This window comes from Amblyraja radiata, chromosome 23 (assembly GCF_010909765.2).
Source record: "Amblyraja radiata isolate CabotCenter1 chromosome 23, sAmbRad1.1.pri, whole genome shotgun sequence".
Taxonomy (NCBI): domain Eukaryota; kingdom Metazoa; phylum Chordata; class Chondrichthyes; order Rajiformes; family Rajidae; genus Amblyraja; species Amblyraja radiata.
Window position 1 is genome coordinate 11,316,970 of NC_045978.1, and position 22,061 is coordinate 11,339,030.

The 22,061-nt window shown below is 41.6% G+C and overlaps 1 protein-coding gene across 3 annotated transcripts in view; it reads right to left on the reverse strand.

Annotated features, from left to right (window-relative positions):
* The window catches only part of nfatc2 (nuclear factor of activated T cells 2), a 124,254-nt gene that overhangs the window by 100,101 nt on the left and 2,092 nt on the right, over nucleotides 1–22,061 (reverse strand). For 2 of the 3 annotated variants that reach the window (XM_033041550.1, XM_033041549.1), the window contains exons 1-2: nucleotides 8,399–8,745; nucleotides 2,861–3,890 (exon numbers count right to left, since the gene is read on the reverse strand). In XM_033041550.1, coding sequence (XP_032897441.1) covers nucleotides 2,861–3,890; nucleotides 8,399–8,501 — 1,133 coding nt within the window. In that variant the 5' untranslated portion in view covers nucleotides 8,502–8,745. Of the gene's footprint in view, nucleotides 1–2,860; nucleotides 3,891–8,398; nucleotides 8,746–22,061 lie in introns of those variants that run through there. The other variant, XM_033041551.1, reaches the window with a different exon arrangement.

The following is a 22,061-nucleotide window of genomic DNA, read 5'->3' on the forward strand; positions in this document are numbered from 1 at the left end:
GTTAACGAAAAAAAAAGGAAATTCCAGATGCATAACGTGGTCAATGTTACTCAAAGAGAAAATCCTTCCATCATTCTCATTAATTTTATGGATGGAATATATGGCCTGCAGCTGCTCATTAAATTACAGAATATTATTATGGCTAATTCTGAAAAAAATAATTGGGGACTTAGATGAATCATGAAGACAATAATCAGGTTGGCATCAAGCTTTTAAATGGATTTCTTGTAAAGGAAGTAAAGCAGAACATCTTTCAGTATTCCTTTTCTTGCTAATGAATATCAATCTTACTAATACTCCATGAGCATCCTGAAGTCTCTCAGAAATGATACATTTGTAATTCTATGATGACAAATGCAGCAGGAAAGTTAGATTTGCATTCATGCAACATCCTTGATCACGTCAGGGATCAAATTATGTCCTTTCAAAGTATTGTCTTTATTCTGATCACAGAAGCATCAAATGATGCTGGATTGGAGGCTATTATGTTCACCACCGAAATTGGACCCACTTCCTATTTCTTTCTCCATAATATTTTTTCCCTTTGAATATTTTGAACGTTTCCATTGAACCTGCTTCCTCCAGCTATTTAGACAATATGTATCAGTTCTCAGCAATCCTATGAATAAAAATGTTTCTTTTAATTGTATCTCATTCAGTGTGGTCGATACTCTTCTGCATTTGTAAACCGTTGCTTCTTATTTACTCTTCCAAACCCTTCAGGAAATCTTCTCTTTAATCTTTTTTGTTATTAGAAGAGCATCCAGTGGCTCAACAAAACCAGAGTTCCCAGCAACCTTTTGAGTAAATATGTTTTGCAGGTTCCCAAAACCGCACTCCAAGTGTTCACTAGACCTACCAGCAGGTCCGGCTAACCAACTGCGGACCGGGAACCCACTCGGAAAGCCTGGCTCGCCTGCCCTGAGAGGGTGGAGTCGGGTGGAGGGCAGTAAGCAGACTGGCTGCGGGAGGCAGTGCACTACCTTAATGATGGAGTGGGCCGCTGGAGGCCCTGCAAAAGCCTGTGGCTCGGCAGGACCAGGTGCCGATCCAAGAGGCTCAGTGCACGGACCAGACGTGGCCTAATGATGGAAGACACAACTGCGCATAGCCAGGATGACCCTGCAATGTGCCAGGACAACGGGTCAGGTCAAAAACCCTGCACCTACACCAACTGGGACATGAAAATGGCACCAAATCTGGCCATTCTGTATATTGTCTCGATGTACTACTGCTATACATATATACTGTATCTGAGATGCTTATCTAAAATGTATCTAAGTGCCTATGTATAGTGATACTTGTACTGAACTATATACAAAAATAAATGCCACTGTACCTCAGTGTATGTGACAATAACATACCATTGAACTAAGAAGTATAGGAAGTACTGCAGCTAAGTTGCAAGTGACAAACGTCCACAAACACCACAAAAATATTGGCTGAGTGTTAGATGTTAGTTGTAGCATCTGAAGAGTTCTATTCCTCTTCCTTGAGTAGAATCATGCAATCTATCACATCGACCCAAGTATGCAGATTAACGTTACATCTACAATAGTGTAATGCAGCAAGAGTGTAATGCAAGAGTGTAATGCAAGAGTGTAATGCAAGAGTATAATGCAAGAGTATAATGCAGCACTCAGTACCTCACTGGACAACAGGCCAAGAATAAATGCTCATATCTTTGACGCAGAATTTGAACCCATGACCTTCTGAATCAGAAGTGAGAATGCTAGAGAATTATGGTGCCCACAAAGCCAAACATTGCAGCCCTTTGGTACATCTGCACGGATACTCAAAATGAGTCATCCAATTCAATTTCAAATACAATAGAGTTAGATAGAGCTCTCGGGGCTAGCGGAATCAAGGGATATGGTGAGAAGGCAGGCACGGGTAATTTACTGTTGATGATCAGCCATGATCACAATGAATGGCGGTGCAGGCTCGAAGGGCTCGAAGATCTCGGAGAAAACTCACACGGGTCACGGGGAGAACGTGCAAACTCCATACAGACAGCACCCTTAGTTGGGATCGAACCCGGGTCTCCGGCGCTGCAAGCGCTATAAGGCGGCAGCTCTACTGTGCCACTGTGCTGCCTGAGTTGAAATCCATTGTCTTCCATCTTTTGGTTCAGTAACTAATGGCTACACAGGTCGTAGTTAGGAATTGCAATGTGTCGGCTCTCCAAGCACACTTTTGGCCATTTTACACTATTCTCCCAGTTGTATAGAGCAGTTTTACCTGCTTGAAACTGTTCCTTTGTCAGAATGACCACAACTCTAACATTTTACCATCTGCAAACAGCATAATGAAAAGATATAACTTACACCCATTACTGTGGATTAGTACTACTGCCATTATACCAAGACGGGGAATAGCACAACAAAATTGACCCACATCTTTGCAGAATGAACCATTGACGTGATGTCATGATAGGGTTGCACAGGATGATGTGTCACAATGATCAATCTAATCAATTTGTCACCAATGTAAAGAATTTGAGACCCGGGTTCGATCCTGACTATGGGTGCAGTCTGAACGGAGTTTGCACGTTCTCCTTGTGACCGCGTGGGTTTTCTCTGGGTGCTCCGGTTTCCTCCCACAGTCCAAAGACATACAGGTTTGTTGGTTAAATGGCTTCGGTAAAATTGTAAATTGTCCCTAGTATGTAGGATAATGTTAGTGTACGAGGTGATCGCTAGTTGGTACGGATTCGGTGGGCTGAAGGGCCTGTTTCTACACTGTATCTCTAAAGTCTAAAGAGTTCTTACACAGTTGTTGTGGACTTTAGTTGAAGTCCAAGTGAAGTAACCTTTCTGTTTGTTTTTGATATTGGGATGTAAAATGAAATGAAACTCACCCGCATGGAGGTTTGGGTTTTGTCCATTGAAATGGATGAGGAGGCATCAGAAAAAATGGGTCAGTGCCATAAAGATCATTCTTCAAATCCTGACAGGGCACTGAAAACTCAGTGTAATTAAGCGTGGTGAAGCCAGCAGGTTTTTCTCCTTTACACATGTCAGCTTTGAGCGAGGATGGTGGGGTGAGGTCCATGATGCGAGCCTTGGATGGGACCATTTCACCCAAGTCATTGTTGGAGTCAGTGGTGAGTGTGCTCATCGCATCTGCAAGACTTGCAGAATTGGGAAACTGGTGCAAGCTGGACTCGTCTCTTGAAATGACCCTTGGTGACGTCTGTGGAGAAGGAGTTCTGGAGCGATCGCAGGAGTATCTTCTCTTTCCGCATGGTGATGATGACCTTGATGAAGGTCGGGGGGTTGGGGACGGTGACCTTGTGCTCTGCCAGTTTTCAATGTGAGTTGAGGGTGAGGTTACAGGAGATGTCCTTGGAGAATGGTGAACGCCATGACCTTGATATTCCTCCGAGCCATTTTTTGGTGAGACACATGGAGATGTTATGGGTGAGGTCTGAGGTGAGATGCCATAATGGGAGCAACTTGACTCATGAGACACTAACGATTGCCAACTTGTTGAGGAGGCACTACTAGCTGGACTGTTTGGGTCCCTGTATTGAATGTTCTCAGAACCTGGCACCGGTAAAGTAACTCTAGGGCCTGCAGTTGGAGAATGATATGCTTGTTCTCCGCAGCTGGCTGCATGTGGAGCTATGTGGAACAGTCCGGGCGATGGTGTGATCTCAATTCTTGGGCTTTCTACACCAGATGAGGCATGTGGCTTTGCAGCTTCCAGGTAGTACTTGAACTCTCGGTTGTCCACTTGGCCATATTCACCCATGCGCTCTCCAGCCAGCATTGTGGATGCCATTGAGCTACATGAATGAGATCCATATTGGGAGACATCCATAGTTGGGAAACCGATCCCAGGAGGAGGAACAATGCCCTTGTGAGAAGCAGCAACATGTTCTGCCTCTGAAAGAAAGGAACACCAGGTTATTATCGTGCAAGCTTCTGACAATGTAAATGGCCTCAAGATGTTGGTCACCATATTTTGCTGCTTTTCAAATAACATTCAGATATTGATTTGACCGATTAATTGTACTTATTGTATGCCTCCTTGTCACCTTCCCCTCAGCTAACAAAGAACCATTCTACATTTCTTCATGTGTAGGAAGGAACTGCAGATGCTGGGTTACACGGAAGATAGACACAAAATGCTGGAGTAACTCAGCGGGACAGGCAGCATATCTGGATAGAAGGAATGGGAGACGTTTCGGGCCGAGACCCTTCTTCTCGACTCGAAACGTCACCCATTCCTTCTATCCAGAGATGCTACTTGTCCCGCTGAGTAACTCCTGCATTTTGTATCTATCTACATTCCCTTATCACCACCGGCTTTGATCTTTCATTTTCACACTTTACCCCTCCATTTCTGTAGACTCAGTCTGAAGAAGGGTCGCGACTTGAAACATCACCCATTCCTTCTCTCCTGAGGTGCTGCCTGTCCCGCTGAGTTACTCCAGCATTTTGTGTCTATCCTGATATTGTCAAGCCTGAGCTACTCACTACATAAGATTAGATGTCCACTCAGCCCATCAAGCCAGTAACAAAAATAAGATAACAATACAACCTATAACTAGTTCAGATTAAAATAATAAATGGGGCTAAAAGAAAATTTACGAAGGGGAGGAGATACTAAATATTTTTCTGATCTCCACTGGTAACTGATTAATCAAATTAACTTTAATGACAACATAGCAATCATATGCATTGACAAAATCTTAGCTAACTAAACTTCAGAGTTAATGTAAAAAAATCTTGAACTTCTTTTAAAGTTTCCAAAAAGCTTCTCTTTGGTTCTTTTCTTTAGAACTTCTCAACGTTCACTTTATTAGAAAACTGATTCAAAAATATTAAAGTATATGGAATATAATCATGAAAATGTACATTGTTCGTTCATTTTAACACCCCCCCCCCCACCCAATTTATAATGTTTTGTATGATTAATCTTCATTGCTTCTCTGCATCATATTTTCTGATGTACTGAATTATGTTGTTGAGGTTGAATGGGGGAATTCAAAGCCCTCCTGGAAATGGCTGTGAAATGTGGTGTGTAATTCACCATTGTCCATTCTGGAATGTACTGATAACATGCCCATTTTTCACTACACACTTTCTCGTTTATGGCATCGAATTACACTGTTACTGACTGTATGCTTCAAGAGTTGGCATTTGTTGTTGTCACCCTGGAGAGGGTGCAGAGAAGATTTACGCGGATGTTGCCAGGACTCGAGGGCCTGAACTATAGAGAGAGAGAGATTAGGCTATTCAGCCCATCAAGTCTACTCCGCCATTCAATCATGGCTGATCTATCTCTCCCTCCTAACCCCATCCTCCTGCCTTCTCCCCACAACCTCTGACACTGGTAATAATCAAGAATCTATCTATCTCTGCCTTCAATATATCACCTGACTTTGCCTCCACAGCCTTCTGTGGCAAAGGATTCCACAGATTCACCACCCTGCCAGAGGTTGAGCAGACTCGGACTTTATTCCTAGGAGCGCAGCAGAATAAGGGGTGATCTTACAGAGATGTACAAAATCATGAAAGGAATAGATCGGGTAGATGCACAGAGTCTCTTTCCCAGAATAGAGGAATTGAGAACTGGAAGACATAGGTTTGTGAGGGGGGAAAAGATTTAATAGGAACCCGAGAGGTAACCTTTTTCACAATGTAGACCAAAACTGCCTTCCAAATGATGCACATCAATGTAGCAGTTGCAGACATATCGTCAGCATAGGACAGAGTCTGCATTAGTGACTTGATTCTGATATTCACATGGACCAACTCACAAGGACCACAACATCCTGATATTGATTTTACTGATTGTATGCCTCCTTTTCACCTTCACCTCAGCTGACAATGAACCATTCTGCATCTCCTTCTCATTGTCTGCTTTAAATTTTCATTTTCGCACCTTACCCTTCCATATCTGTACACTCCCTCTCTCCTGACTCTCAGTTTGAAGAAGGGCCTCGACCCAAACTGTCACCCATTCCTTCTCTCCAGAGATTCTGCCGGTCCTGCTGAGTTACTCCGACATTTTGTGTCAACCCTGATATTGTCAAGCCTGAGCTACTCACTACATAATGATATGGATGATGATGAGAACTAGGCAGGTACATATCCACATGACTGATGAAGTCAGTTCCCTATAGTCCAATAAGGGGCTGCCATATTAGTGTTCAAGCACTCATGCCTGCATTTGTCAATGCCTACACAAACAATATATCACCCAACGGGGTCATGTAAATTTGCACCTGCTGATGAATTAATCTGGCCTAAAAATGTAGGAACTACAAAAGTCCATCCTGAATAAGATGTCACCAGAATCAGAGATTCAAAGCAAATCCCCGGAAATCAATAGACACTGCTTTCCAACTTGATGTTATATGTACCAACAAGCTGTGGAGGACAAGTCAATGGATATTTTAAGGAGATTGAAAGGATTAGTAAGGGTGTCAGGGGTTATGGGGCGAAGGCAGGTGAATGGGATTGAGATGGAACGATAGATTGAATGCAGGAGTAGACTTGATGGACTGAATGGCCTAATTATGCTTCTAGAACCTATGAACTTATGAGGACTGAAACAAGCCCCTCAACCCATTTTTTCCATCCCAAACAAGATGCACATCTATGCTGGTCCCATTTGCCTGGGTTCACTCATATTCCTCTAAACCTTTCCTATCCAAGTACCAGTCTAAAATGCCTTTTGAACATTGCAGTTGTATTTGCCTCTTCCACTTCCTCTGGCATTTCGTTCCATATACCTCCTAGCTCGTCCTCCCTGTGACCACATGGGTTTTCTCCAGGTGTTCCTCTCACACTCCAATAACATACAGGTTTGTTGGTTAATTGGCTTCTGTAAATTGTCCCTAGTGTGTATGAAGTGGATGCAAAAGTGGGATAACATAGAATGAGTATGAACACGTGATCAATAATCGGCATGGACTTGGTGAGCCGAAGGGCATGTTGGAACTATCAATGGAAAGGACTGGTTCAATTGGTTCAAGACTCAATTATCCTATATGTGCTCATTGCCAGCCTTGCACATTAAGATTCATCCCCCAAGTAGTCTTCTGGACTGCATTCAATGAGAACACATCTCAGAAAGATACAAAGGATAGTGAAGGAGTAGAACACCTTGTCTAATGACAAAATGTATCTAGTGCCTCTTTCTTACGGTGATTCCATATGACCAAATGAGAATCCGTTTTCTCTCCTCCAGTTTACAATCATTTCCAACAGATCTTTGGCAAATATTTTGATAATAAGCATTAGTGCTAGATTGTGTTGAATAGTTAAGTATGGCCATAAATAATTTTTTTTAAATGTACAGTAAAAATTAGCACAGTAACCTCCAAACTGGAAACCTGTTTTTAATAGACGATATAGTCAGAAGCCATTTTTGAATGGAAACCCATTCTTTAAATTTATTGTGGGACTTCATGTTTCAATGCTCTATTATAAAAACGGAAGCATTGACATATAATTTAAGCTTCGGTTACAAGCAAATGTTTTCAGTCACAGCTCAGTAATATCCCCTTTGCTTGGTGATTTATACTGAAAGTTGGCACATATCTACTACGCAAAACTATTCTGTTTGTGTGACAGAGTAAAGACAGCAGTTACAGTATACAGAGCACACAGCATTATCTACCTTGAAGACTACTTACTGCAAAGATTATAAATTGCAGAGCAGAAAATGGTTATGTAGTCTTTAATGTCCATTGCATCCATACGGTCACACTTAAAAATTAAAACTGTTAAATTAATGACATTTAATGTTATGCATTTGCACAGGGAAGTGACAAGTCTAGAGTCCATATTGCATGCATTCTTCTACGACCCATGTGAATTTAACAGATCTCTTCCCCAAAAAGGAAACCAATGTTGCTAACCACCAGAGAAACCAATCTCTGGCTGTCGAACCTGCAACCACCAGTGGGGAACTGCACTAAAGACAGCAAATACCAAAATGACTCTTGCCTCATAACTTAGTCAGAGTTTGCCATAGTACAATGTCAGGCTCTGCCCCACATCCACATTCAAGCACCACTTTTACTAAATATGGCATTCAGCTACAATGGAGGAACTGGTAGGTTAAATTAGAAAAGTTGTGATCACTGAAGCACTGTATATCTTTAGATCAATAAGGATGCTGAGTCAGATGACATTTAGTGCTAAATAAATAAAACATTTCTAATCAATATCCCTTGCTACCTGTAAGAATAATTAGAGGCCACTGCAAATGTTTTGTAAGATGACAAATGATTTTACAAAATCGCGACTCAAACAAGTAGGACAGATACAAGAGAATTTAACTATTTTGTCTCTTTATGATAAACATTGAAACAGAAAATATAATTCTTTAAAGATAATTTTTTTTTTACAACACAAGGTAAATATTGCTTACAAACCTTTTGTGGTGAAGTCTTCATCGTGGCTACTGTCGAAAAGTGCCGAAAAATCAAATTCCTCAGAGTCAACCTCTGGGTCTGGGTGACTATAAATGAAGCTCATTTGTCACCACCTGCTAGACTGTTACCACTTAAGTTGTTACAGGGAGATTTCACAAAACAAAAGTACCTGACTTGTACTGCACTTTTCCCCCACACCTACAAAAAAAGAAATGTATTTTCAAAACATCAGACTTTATTGCCAATGTACCACCAGTTAGTGAAGACCTAACTGGTTCTGATTCCCAAAACAACAAAAGCTCCAGCGTGTTTGGCAAATTCCAGTTGCACGTCTGTCCCTGGGTTGCTCAATGACACCACTATCAAATTGGCAAGTTCAATAATAGCTGCTTCCTGTTACAGCTATAGTGTGCAGGAAATGGGTGTATCCTTTGCACACAAGACACCCAACTCTTTCAGTGTTAGTGGAACACGCCTCCCAATGAGAGACTCAAATTTAAAATAAACACCGTACCAACATGTTTCCACACATGAACTTGCAAGTTGTTTTAACGTTGAGAAAGGAGCACACAGTACATGGGCAGAATAATGCAGGTATCGCTGAAATAGGTCAAGCTGCAATAAAATGACTTGCTCTTCAGTAACTGCTGTGGTCTTTTAGCTTTATCTAAATATACCATAGGCAGTTCCTGTTAAGAGTTCTTCCTGTTTGCTGTACATATATGTTGAAGGCAATTTGTTTAATGCAAGCAGATACAATGATAGTAAGAGGTGTCATTCGCAGAGATATTTATCTTAGGCACTGAACTTCGGTTCAACGTCTGTGTTAACATTTGAGATCTTTGTAAGAAAGTAGAAAGCTATTCCGACCTGAGCAACAGCCCTTTGGAACCTACGGACATTTCAGTTATCATCCCTTTGCTGCAAACATCCTTCGTGCCCAAACTTTTGAACACTTCCAACGCCAAGCTTGTGCTGCAGCCATGCTCTTTTCCAAAGCCCGATTTTGGGGATTGGCGGCAACAAGCCCGATCCGGCCTGTTCTGTGGCTGGAGTGTTGGGACGACCATCGTAGTGCACCATTTTAGGAAGGGGGTTGGGGGAGTTGTCTGAGGGAATAGACTTCAGGGTTGATTGGGAGATGGACAAAACCAAGCAGAATAGTAGGGTAAGAAATAAGAAAAATAAGGGATTGGAAATATTACTATGGACGATGAGGCAATTTGGGGCCTTACACTCAGTGACCGTGGGGCCAGGAGTTGGATGAGAGATGGGAGCTGTTGTAAAAGGTATGACCTTCCCTGATAGCCATTCTCGTCTAGTGCTGCTGTATTAAAACCCGGTTGTCCCCAATAGACTCATCCATGGGACACTCCCAGGATGACGTATTTTAAGCTCCCCTGCAATGCTCCAAACATAGCGTTTTACAGAAAATGGCATTATGCTGTGCATTCCTAATACATAGATTGTACCAAGGGAGACATATCAGGAAGATATTAGACACAAAATGCTGGAGTAACTCTGCGGGACAGGCAGAAATTCTGGAGAGAAGGAATGGGTGATGTTTCGGGTCGAGACCCTTCCTACTCATATCAGGGAGAGTCCAGTCACATTTCTGAAGAGTCGCCATATGATGGGCTCATTATTGTTTTACTTCAGGAATAAATGGGTTTCTTGGTTCTTGGTTTCTTGGTCCTCCAAAATATTCCAAATGGAATTTAAACTGGAGGTGGTGGAGTTACATCACACTGAAAGCAAACAGCAATTGAATTTTTCATCAAAGACATTTTGGTAAAAATCATTCACTTTTAGGTTACATTTATTGAATCACAATAAGAAAAATTAAAGAAATGATTATGGTCCATGGAAAGAATCTCCAAGGTGGTCAAGATGATTTTTGAGTTAACATCGAATTCTATCTATTGCAAGAATTGTCTAGAGAAGCACACAGTAAGGAGCTGCTCCTGTGGCAATTTGATATTCATGCAACTTCGATGTTCATTTTATATTGATTTAGCATATTAAATACAAGCACCATCTTGTGGCAGTGCGGCACAGTGTTTAACATTGCTGCCTCACAACTCCAGAGACCCAGTTTCAAACCTGAATTTTGGGTGATGTCTCTGTGGAGTCACAGCGTGGGTTTCTCCTGGGTACTCTGGTTACTTCCATATGTCAAAGGTGTGCTAATTGAATGGCTAAATGGCTGCTGTAAATTGCCCCCTTCTGCAAATGGGTGGCAGGTGAACTGCAGGGGACGTGCTTGATGGGAGGCAAGAGGAAAATGGGAGCCGTGTAATGCCCCTGTCCCACTTAGCTAACCTGAACGGAAACCTCTGGAGACTTTGCGCCCCACCCAAGGTTTCCGTGCGGTTGCCGTAGGTTGCAGGTGGTTGCCAGAGGTTGCAGGTAGTGGAAGCAGGTAGGGAGACTGACAAAAACCTTCGGGAACCGCACGGAAACCTTGGGTGGGGTGCAAAGTCTCCAGAGGTTTATGTTCAGGTTTCCTAAGTGGGACAGGGGCATAAAGATGAACTCCCATCAGGCAAGAGGTACAGATGTGTGAAAAAGCACACCTCCAGATTCAGGGGCAGTTTCTTCTCAGCTGTTGTCTGGTATCTGAACCATCATATCAACAACTAGCGAGCGATCCCAAGCTACTATCTATCTCCGACCGCTCTGCTGGACTGCTTGAGGCAGGGGCGAGGCATAACCTTTGGTCTCAGTGAGGCATGAGCCTTTGGAACTCACTTCCTTTCAGGACAGCGGAAACATATTTTCAATATTTTTTAAGGCAGAAGTATAAAGATACCTAATAGGCAAGATGTTGAGAGGTTTTAAAGATTGGACAGGAATGTGGAATTGAGATTAAAATCTGATCAAACTTAATCTTATAAATGGTGAAGCAGTATGGAGGGATCAAGGGGCTTGTTCTTGCTGCAAATTCATTTGTCTATAACTGCTACTCACTGAATAGGAGGAGCAGGTTCTTTAATAAGACACTGTTTAAAGATGTCCTCATACTCTCAATGCCTACTTGCTTTTGGAGATGTGAGGACTTTTCAAACCCATTCAGAGACTCCGGTATCATACAACAATGTTTATTCAGGAAACTCCCTGATAACCTATCGTGCCACTCCACATAATTGGATCCCTTATAAGAGTAAATCTGGGAAAAGGGCATTTTTATGGCCATGGGAATCTTGTCTGGCTTGCAAGAGGAGGCAGAGACCAGACACTATGTGGTTAGGAGGGAGAGATAGATCAGCCATGATTGAATGGTGGAGTAGACTTGATGAGCCGAATGGCCTAATTCTACTCCTATCACATGATCACAGCAGCACTGGCTTCTGAATGATGGGAGGGGAAGGTTCTCTCCTTCCTTCTGCAGGTTTAAACCATCCATCCTTCTCTGAATCTTCTCTACAAAGGCTTCTGCTTCTTAGAATTCTGCCCTTGGTCTCCTGGGAACTGCCACTGGGCACCTGCCTCTGCTTCAGTGGAGGTGAGTACGTGAATTAAAAAGAATGGATGGATAAATGGATTAGAGGAAACGTCTATGCATGTAACTGCTCAAAGTCCAGATACCATTAATAGCAGCAATGAAACGCCACGTATCTGCACACAGTGTGATTCAATTTCAATGAAAAATCATTCACAAAGAAAAACTGTGCACTTATTGTGAACTCCAAAAGGACTATGATTTTTACTTTGTGAATAATTCATTTGCTCAGTAATTGAAACAGCCTTTGAGATTCCTTCTGCATTATGGGCGTAGAGTAGACAATGCAGTGAGCTTTATGGAAATTCTGAAGCTGCAGTCTAGATCTGGTTACTGACACCCACCTATTCTAATTTATCTGTTCACCCGACACAATACAGATGGAATGCATCCTGGATGGCATCTCCGCAATTTTGGGTCAGAGGTATGCAGCTCAGAGGCCACCCATGCAGAAATGGGCCTTTGTTACTTAAGTAGTACCTTCCTGAGCAGGTGCCAAGGTAGGGAGTTGGTACAGGTTTGTACTTCTTCTTCAGTCAGTTTTTATTTAACATACTTACAAACCATCAAACAATTCCCACTCAGGCCACCCACATCCTCTTCACTCAGCAATCTCCCTTAGTCCTAGTCAACATCCAACTCAGCTCCCACCTCATGCTAATCTTTTGGCCTGACCCTTGTCTTGACATAGCTATCCATGTACAGGCCCGATCCTTGATCAGACGTCCCACTTGCCAGCCAAGATCATGCCTCACTCTGAAACCCCTACAAAGTCCCAGAAAAGCCTCACCTCAATTCTGCCTCGGACTCCAGAGACTGAACCATTCTACTGATTCTCAACAGCCAACCTCAGCCCTGGATCACCTACCAAACTTTTAAGTTCATAATTTCTAGGAGCGGAATTAGCGCATCAAGTCGACTCCACCATTCAATCATGGCTGATCTATCGTTCCCTCTCAACCCCATTATCCTGTCTTCTCCCCATAACCCTTGACACCCGCACTAATCAGGAATCGGTCAATCTCCGCCTTAAAAATATCTGTTGATTCGGCCTCCACAGCCGTCTGTGGCAATGAATTACACGGTTTCACCACCCTCTGACTGAAAACTCTACTCTGATTCTTGAATGTATGAATGATAATTTATTGTCAGATGTACCTCGGTACAGAGAAATTATTTGTTTTGTGTACAATACACAAGTTAAAGTGGCCCAGTGCCATAACAGTAGAGCTACTGCCTTACAGTGCCAGAGACCCGGGTTTGATCCTCACTGCGGGTGCTTGTCTGTACGGAATTTCTACATTCTCCCCGTCACCTGTGGCGGTTTTCTCCAAGATCCGAGATCTCTAAGTTTCCCCCCTCCCTACTCCAAAGACATACAGGTTTGTAGGTTAATTGGCTTGGTATAAATGTAAATTGTCCCTAGTGTGTGGAGGATAAAGTTAGTGTGTGTGGGTCGCTGGTCGGTGCAGACTCGGTGGACCGAAGGGCCTGTTTCCATGCTGTATCTCTAAACTAAACTAAACTAAGTATGCAAAGAGTTGCTGCATTTAGGGCAGCTCTTTGATTATATCACTTGAACCTCAAGCCCTGATCCTCCCCAACCTTCCTCAATTACTCCAGGCCTCTCTCCAACACTAAATCGCATTGCATGATCCAGACGAACACATGAAATGTATGCCTTCACTATGTAATATCAATGCTGTTGACTTCTTGGGCCTTATGTGCAACTACATTTTCCAATAACCAATTCTTTAACAAACGATTTCTCGGTTTGCCATTCACCATCTTGTTTGCATTCCATTGTCAGCATTCCCATTGTCAGCATTCCCATTGTCAGCATTCCCATTGTCAGCATTCCCATTGTCTGACCTACATGGTTTCAAACAAGGCTTGTACATAATTTGCACAATACACAATATTTAAAAGTAACTGCAAAAATGATCAACATTCAATGCATAATCATTCAATGAAGATTCAATAAATTCAATTTATTAAGGCGCACCTGCAAATAATATATCCTTTGAATTCGCTGTCATTATTTATAACTCATTCAATATCCTGCTTGAGGACAATGAAATGTATATATATTTTTAAGATCTATTCAGATTTAAAAACATACCTACTCAGTATCACAAGGCCAAGACCATGATAATTTAATGTTTCTAATTTGAAAAATATAAAACATTGCCACGATAATGATCTCAAAGTACAAAAATGATCAGTTAATCCTTAATTTTAAACCATATTTTTCAGCATCATTTAATTATTTGGCAAAAGTGATTTTTCTGCACGGTCATTGACCTTACTATCAAAATATTTGTACATCTGGGTCAGTAACATTATAATAACTCTTCACTTAATGTGTGATTTTATATTGCATGCTAAACACAAAATTGAAAAAGTATTGTTTAATGTGCCGTGTTTTATTGCCAAATCTCACAATGTGAGATCTCACAACTGTTGCAATCAGTTTTATGTACGTCCCTAAGCAAAGCAATGACATTTTTAAAAGTGAGGCATAAAAATGGCCTTAAACAAAAAGCTGGTAACCTCAAAATCCTCTTTCCTCTCTGCACTCCTCTATTACATCTTATGCTCACTAAACTTGTACAATAAACGTACTCATCGGACCAGTGTGCCATTCCATTGCCCAAAGCAAACTGTCTTTGTGGCCTTCCTTGATGTAACTTAGTATCAATCAACAGTGAATTATGGATGCCATTGTTTTATAAACTGCCACAACGGATATGCCTTTCATTCACTTTGAATCTTTAAATTGAAGTCTTATGGAGTGTCTTTAGGGGCTGTCCCACTTGGGCGACCTAATTGGCGAGTTTAGAAGAGTTTGAAAAAATGACATGTTCAAGACCTCTTTCAACTATGTAGAAGACCTCCTTCGACCTCCTTCGACTATGTTGTAGACAAGCTTCGACTAGCTACGACTAACTTCGGGAAAATTGGACACCGAATAGTGGAGAGTGAAGACGACCTCCTTCGATCTCCTTCGACCTCCCTTCGACTATGATGAAGACTATCTACGACTACCCTCAACTACCTTCGATTACCCTTGATTACCTACGACTAACATGCCGACTTACTACGACCTACCAGGATTAAACCTACGAGTAAAAAAAGTATCGATTTTTTCCATGGCGACCTTTTTTTACTCGCGGGCATTTTTTAACATATTGAAAAAAACGCAGCAACCTAGCTGAGGCCTCAAGTACGCGGAGACCACTCTCGAGCATGAAGGAGAGTTACAAAGACCTCCTACGACCTCGTGTCGACCATGCTGCGAGTATGAGTTGAGGGAAAACTCGCCAGAACTCGCGGACTAGGTCACCCAAGTGAGACAGGCCCTTTAGTCAGTAACTCAGTCTGCCAAATAAAGAATCTATCAACAATTTTTAAGTCACCAAAAGTGAGGACACCAACGGCGTCGCTTGGCCAGGCCGACCTTACAATATCGCCAGGACAACGGGCCTTTATGGCTAGGTTAGGAACTCTACACCTACAACAACTGGGACTTGAAAATGGCACCAAAACCTGGCGACTCTTGTATACTGCCTCAGTATACTAGTCCTATACACTTTTACTTAATCTAAGATTGTGCTTGCGTATGGTAATGCTTTTACTGAACTGTGTGCAAAAAAAATTTCACTGTACCTCGGTACATGTGGCAATAAAGCACCATTGAACTAATTAACCATTGAACAAATCCATTTAGGCTTACAGTACTTACCCAAGTTTAGGGACACTCAAGACAACCTAGAAACGATCAAGACTTAGGAACCCTGAATGCGTGTAAGGCTTGTGCTGGGATTTATTGAACAAAACCAGGCAGACTATCAATATATAATACTGTAACACATACACCCATGGCCATTTTATCTATAAAGCAATGGGTTTTTTTAAGCTATCTGTAACTATTCATTAGTGGTCTAAATAACTTTTTCATTCATGGAAAACACTCTATTGTTGCATGGATTAATAAAATGACTGAGTTGGCTTCAGACGATTAACTTAAAATGAACTACGGAGTCAAAAGAGCAAACTGCTGGTGTTGAACATGTATATGCACCATGGAACAGTCATTTCATAGCAAGTAAAATGTTAACTACTCTGCCAAATCAGTAGAGTATGAATCAGAAAAAAATCAAGCTCACATTGTTTAATGCATCATTCAGACCATTCGTTTGACCGTTTGTGGTCACCAGGATACAAGAGAAACATTCATACTCTGGACGCAGTTCAGGGAAGAGTCATGAAGCCACATCCTAACTTGGGAAGAGTGGAAGCAAAATGCAGAAAACTATTACAAAATAATATCATTGTGAAGGATGTTCTGCAGACGCAATGGGTGACATATCCTTCCTTTTTTGTGTTTGCCCTTGACCTTCTATCATTAGGTATGTTTTCTCAAACAACCTCAGGTCCAAAATAACCCTGCTTACCTTCCCACAAGAGGACGTGCTGCCGAGAGAACACAGAGGGACCCGGTGTGGGGGGTCGTCGAGAGCTTTGGGAACCATTGGGACATTGTACACTTTGTAACGTTATCAGTCGCCAGGTTTTGGAACCATTTACAAGCCCAAGTAGTTATAAGTACAGATTCTTAACCTGGAGACTCTTTGCATACTTTGCGTATGGTATGCAAAACAAAGAATTTCACTGTGACATGCCACATATGACTATAATGTATCATTCACATGAAGAGGAGTCACTGGTCAACTTCAGACAACTGGAATGAAAAGCTAATTCTACAACATATGACTCAACACCCTCACTTTGCTTGTATATTGAACAATTTAAAAAGTTTTCATTTTCTTTACAGAATAAAATTTGAGAACTAGTTGTTCTCTGCTTTCAGAAATACGTTGTCATTATTTCTGCTATAATACTGTAGTGAAGATATACCGAATTAATTAAATAATGTCGAAAGGCACAAATACAATTGTTTTCTACCTGAAAGTGAATCAAAAGGAGGTTACATCTAGTATACTATTAAAACTCTGTGCCTGCCGCCTGCCGTCTGGCTGCCGTCCGGCTGCCTTTCTGCCTTTTGATTCGTTCCATCGTGTGATGTCACAATGCCCAATACTCGCAGATGTCCAATCGGAATGGCCGATGCTCGCAGATGTCCAATCGGAATGGATCCATTTACATGTACGGCTGCGGCTGCATTTCTTCCTTTGATTCATTGCCACGCCGAATCCAGACGCTCAATCTCCGAGATCTTTTCCATTTCGGTAGAGATTTCGCTTTTCTTTCTAAGTATCCGTTCCTCATTATATTTTGTCGTGTTTAAGTACATGTTTTTAATCAAATCCTTCTCACCCCCCCCCCTCCCCCCCCCCCCCCAATATTTCAAAAATAAACTGGCTTCTCACCCATAGAAGCAGCCATTTCGGTAGACATTTCACTTTCCATTCCAACTATCCACTCCACATTAGATTTCGTTATGTTTATGTCCACATTTTTCATTCAAACCTTCTCCCCCCCCCCCCCCCCCCACACTCATTTTGTCGCCTCCTGCTGGCCAGCGACCATAACGGCTGCTGGCGCCCTCATCTCGCCTCAAAGACGCCATTTAAAAACAGCCGCACTGCTGATTCCTGAGCCGCTTGAGTTGGAGGACCACATCTCCCGTGGGGGCTACGGGTAGGGAACGGCTGCGTTGGGGGAGCAGACCCAACGGGTCTGCCCTTGGTCTAGTCATCTTTAAAAATACACTATCAGGAAGATTGATAGATGAATGTTTTGTATAATTGATGATATCTATAACAAAAATACCTCAGAGGTAAATTTGCATTTCTTAAAACATCTCTGAGGGTTCTTCAGCTTTTTAATCAATAATTACCAGATGGGAACTTTAGCAAGAATTCTGCGCATCTACAAATTAAATGTTGCTTTCCTTTGGAAGATTGCCCAGCAGAGCATCAAACTGGCACCACAGCGAGTTGTGTCATTTGCACTGCTGATATGGGAAATTATAACACAGTTTGTAAATTGTCCAGATTGGAAAGTTCATAGTTGATGATGTTGGGATTATCTGATCGAATTAAATGAATTGTTAAAATGTCAGTTAAGGGTTGTAGGAACAAAGGTTTGAAATTTATCCTTACATTCACTTCTATCCATTACAACGGAACTAAATTCAGTGAACTGATGCACATAACATGACTCAGTACAATTTCTGCCCCATTATATTCTTACATGATAATATCACCAAAATCATCTCTTTGCAGTGCACATTTGATCCCAGACATCTAATGATGATCCCAGACATATATAATAATGAAACAGATGTGGTTCTGCAAAGTAAATAGTTTCAGTTATTAGTGATCTGCCCAAGTAGGAAGTTCATGAGTAATAATCCGAGTTTCGGAGTACATACAGTACATACAGTACATACATACAGATTTTCTTTTTGTATTTCAGATAGAAAGTGAATTCTCTTATTTTTCACAGAAGTGCCAATGATTTGATCCTCTGTAAGGTTTGGTGATTCGATATTTTAATATGAATACAAATATTGTAAAAAATATATATACTTCTTGAAATGAATACATTAGAATGCTGCAAACTACATAAGGATTTTAAAAAGTCTAACTTAATTTACAATGCCTTTAATGAAACACATGCATAGATGACGCAAGGTTATATTTTGGCAATGTGGCAACATTCAGCGAAGAAGAGCCAAAATGATAATTTTATATAACTTTAACCTAATATGTCTAAATGTTTCCTTCATATCCCTCCTATTATTGAAAATGTGAAGTGCTTTTGACCGCAAACCTCACTGCAAAGTACTTCCCTACAGAGGGATTTTTAAGTGGATGTAAGCTGTTAGATGTTGCATTCGCTGACATGCACAGATAAAGTCCAAGCTATTATTCTTTGACTTCACCCTTCAGAAGGTATTTTATCTGCAATTTTGAATGCTTTAGGGAATGGGGCGCTTTAAAGTTTGCAGCTAGCTTTAAGGACGTATATTTTAGGGATTGGAAAGAGGAGACTGTTGAAGTTTGATATTTATTGTTTGAATTCTATTGATTTTCATTCAGCTCCTCCTTACTTTTCTATGGTCTGTTCTCTGGTCCTTATTTGTTCAAAACTACATCTTAAAATAAAACACAGAAGATATCCTCTTTGGCATAATCAAAAATGACCCTTTCATGTTTGAAACATTTTTTTTTTTAAGTGGAATGTTCACTCCAGCAGCTAATGGTGCATAAAATCAAATGTTTACTCAGGGATATCCCACTCACAAATAGGCCACAACCTTTTGACATTTCGCTTCATTGCAATCCACTGATAAACGTAATAATTACAGAAGGCAGAACATGTGACTTAACTGGTATACTTTGTGGTAATTTGTTTGAAAAGACCATAAAGTTTATTTATGCATGAATTATGGATGTTGCACATCCTATGGGATTTTTGATATCTTCTAAACTCTGTAAACATCCGGAGTCTCAGTTGCGAATTTGGACAAAGATCCATATGACCTGTCGTAAGCATCGTATTATACCCATTGATATTTTAAACCATACTCCTGAAAAATACATTGCAATATATACAAAACATCTTCTAACTAGTAAACAAAGATGAAGACGGAAGCATAGGAACTGAGGAAAGTGGATTAAATTTATGAATTGACGATTTGGTACGATTTAAAATGCACTTCGCCAAAGTCAGTGAAAGCCGAAACAACAGTAATTATAAACAGCATGTTTGTGAATGAGTATTTTAGTGTAGTTCAGAGATACAGCACAGAAACAGGCCCCTTCGGCTAATCGGGTACATGCACACTAAAGGGGCTGTCCCACTTGGGCAACCTATTTGGCAAGTTTAGAAGAGTTTAGGAGAGTTTGAAAAAATGTCATGTTGAAGACCTTCTTCGACTATGTTGAAGACTAGCTTCGACTAGCTACGACTAACTTCGGGAAAATTGGACACCGAATAGTGGAGAGTGAAGCCGACCTCCTTCGATCTCCTTCGACCTCCCTTCGACTATAATGAAGACTATCTACAACTACCTTCGACTACCCTCGATTAGCTACGACTAACATGCCGACCTACCACGACTAATCCTATTGAGTAAAAAAAGTATCGATTTTTTCCATGGCGACCTTTTTTTACTCACATGGCATTTTTCAACATGTTGAAAAATACACCGCAACCTAGCTGAGGCCTCAAGTACACGGGGACTACTCTCGAGCATGAAGGAGAGTTATAAAGACCTCGTGTCGACCATGTTGCGAGTATGAGTCGAGGGCAAACTTGCCAGAACTCACGGATTAGGTCGCCCAAGTGGGACAGCCCCTTAACTCTATCCTACACACACTAGGGGCAATTTACAATTTTAAAGTCCATTAGCCTACAAACCTATACGTCTTTGGAGTGTGGGAGGAAAGAGGAGCTGCCTGAGGTCACGGGGAGAATGTACAAACTCTGTACCACCAGCACCCATGGTCAGGGTTGAACCTGGGTCACTGGCGCTGTAAGGCAGTAACCCTACCGCTGCACCATCATGCTACCCTAAGCTATGATGAGCTGAACAACTTCGTATTCTTGAACTCGGATAATTGTCAGAAATCTTATATGGTTATATAATAGATTCAGATTTGCCAGATTTATGTCAATGAGGGATGTTGTAATGTTCAGTGACCCCTCTCAATGATTTACATCAGAATACAAACAGCCTCCTCATTTCCAGAGCTGCTGTGGATTTTATTTAATTCAAAACCCACACCCATCATCAGTCTTATGAGATTTAATTAAATTAAGCTCATTCTGTGTGTAGAGGTCAGAGGGAGATCCAGATTTATCCTGATGCCACAGGGGCCAAGAAAGGGTTAAATCTATGGAGGTTATCAGTTCCAATGATTATCTGGAGCCATGTGGACATGCAGCGCAAACTGGTTTGTGGGTGTCTGTTCCAAAAATCCCCACCCTTTGCTGCAATTTTAACATCTATCCAACTGGATGAGACATCTGCCCACACAAATATGTGTGGGTGCATCAGAATAAAGTTGTCAGATCACATCCATCACCATTGCTGCTTTAGTAAAGCTGGCCTTAAGTCACATCTGCGTAGAACAAGGATCCAATGTTATCAGGTGGCAAAATGGCGAAGAAATAACAAGCAGAACCGAAAGGTTTGGGTTTTATTATGGTCTTGTGCTCTGGGTTACAGTGAAACGTTTTGTTTTGCATGCTATCCAAACAGATCAGATAAAATCCATACATCAATACAATCGTCAAACTTAAGTATAATAGATGGAACAGGAAAAATATACAAAATGCAAGAGTAACTCAGCAGGGTGGCGCAGCGGTAGAGTTGCTACCTTACAGCGCCAGGGACCCGGGATCGATCCAGACCACATCTGTACAGAGTTTGTATGCTCCCCCTGTGACCACAAGGGTTTTCTCCAGGTGCTCCGGTTTCCTCTCCACTCCATTGGATTGTGGATGATCAGCCATGGTCACATTTAATGGTGGTGCTGGCTCGAGGGGCCGAATGGCCTATTCCTGCACCTAGTCTCTATTATCCAAAGACATACAGGTTTGGAGGTTAATTGGCTTTCGTAAAATTGTAAATTGTCCCTAGTGTATGTAGGGTAGTGTTAGTGTGTGGGAATCGCTGGTCGGCACGGACTCGGTGGACTGAAGGGCCTGTTTCCGTGCTGTATCTCTAAACAAAACTAGACTAAAACTAAAACTCAGCGGGTCAGGCAGCATCTCTGGACAAATGTGAAGACGTTTTGGGTTAGGACCCTTCTTCAGACTGATCAAAGACAGAGCAAAGGGGAAGATACAGAGTGCAGAATATTGTTCTCACTTTTATCACTGCACTGGATTCCTGTCTCGACACAAACCTGTTTAAATAACTCAAAATAATGAATTCACAACCCAGTGTTCATGCACTCACGTCACACCTGGTCCACCTGCACTCTCATCCACCACGTGTCTTGTCAGTACAAATAGGTTAATACATGTGGAATGCTCTCTGCAGAACCACTGATCAAAACCTGCTGCAAGGCTGCTTGACGTTGCAAAGCCGCACTCACACATGTGTAGGAAGGAACTCGTGTTCAAAAGGGAACTGCAGATGCTGGAATATCGAAGGTACACACAATTGCTGGGGAAACT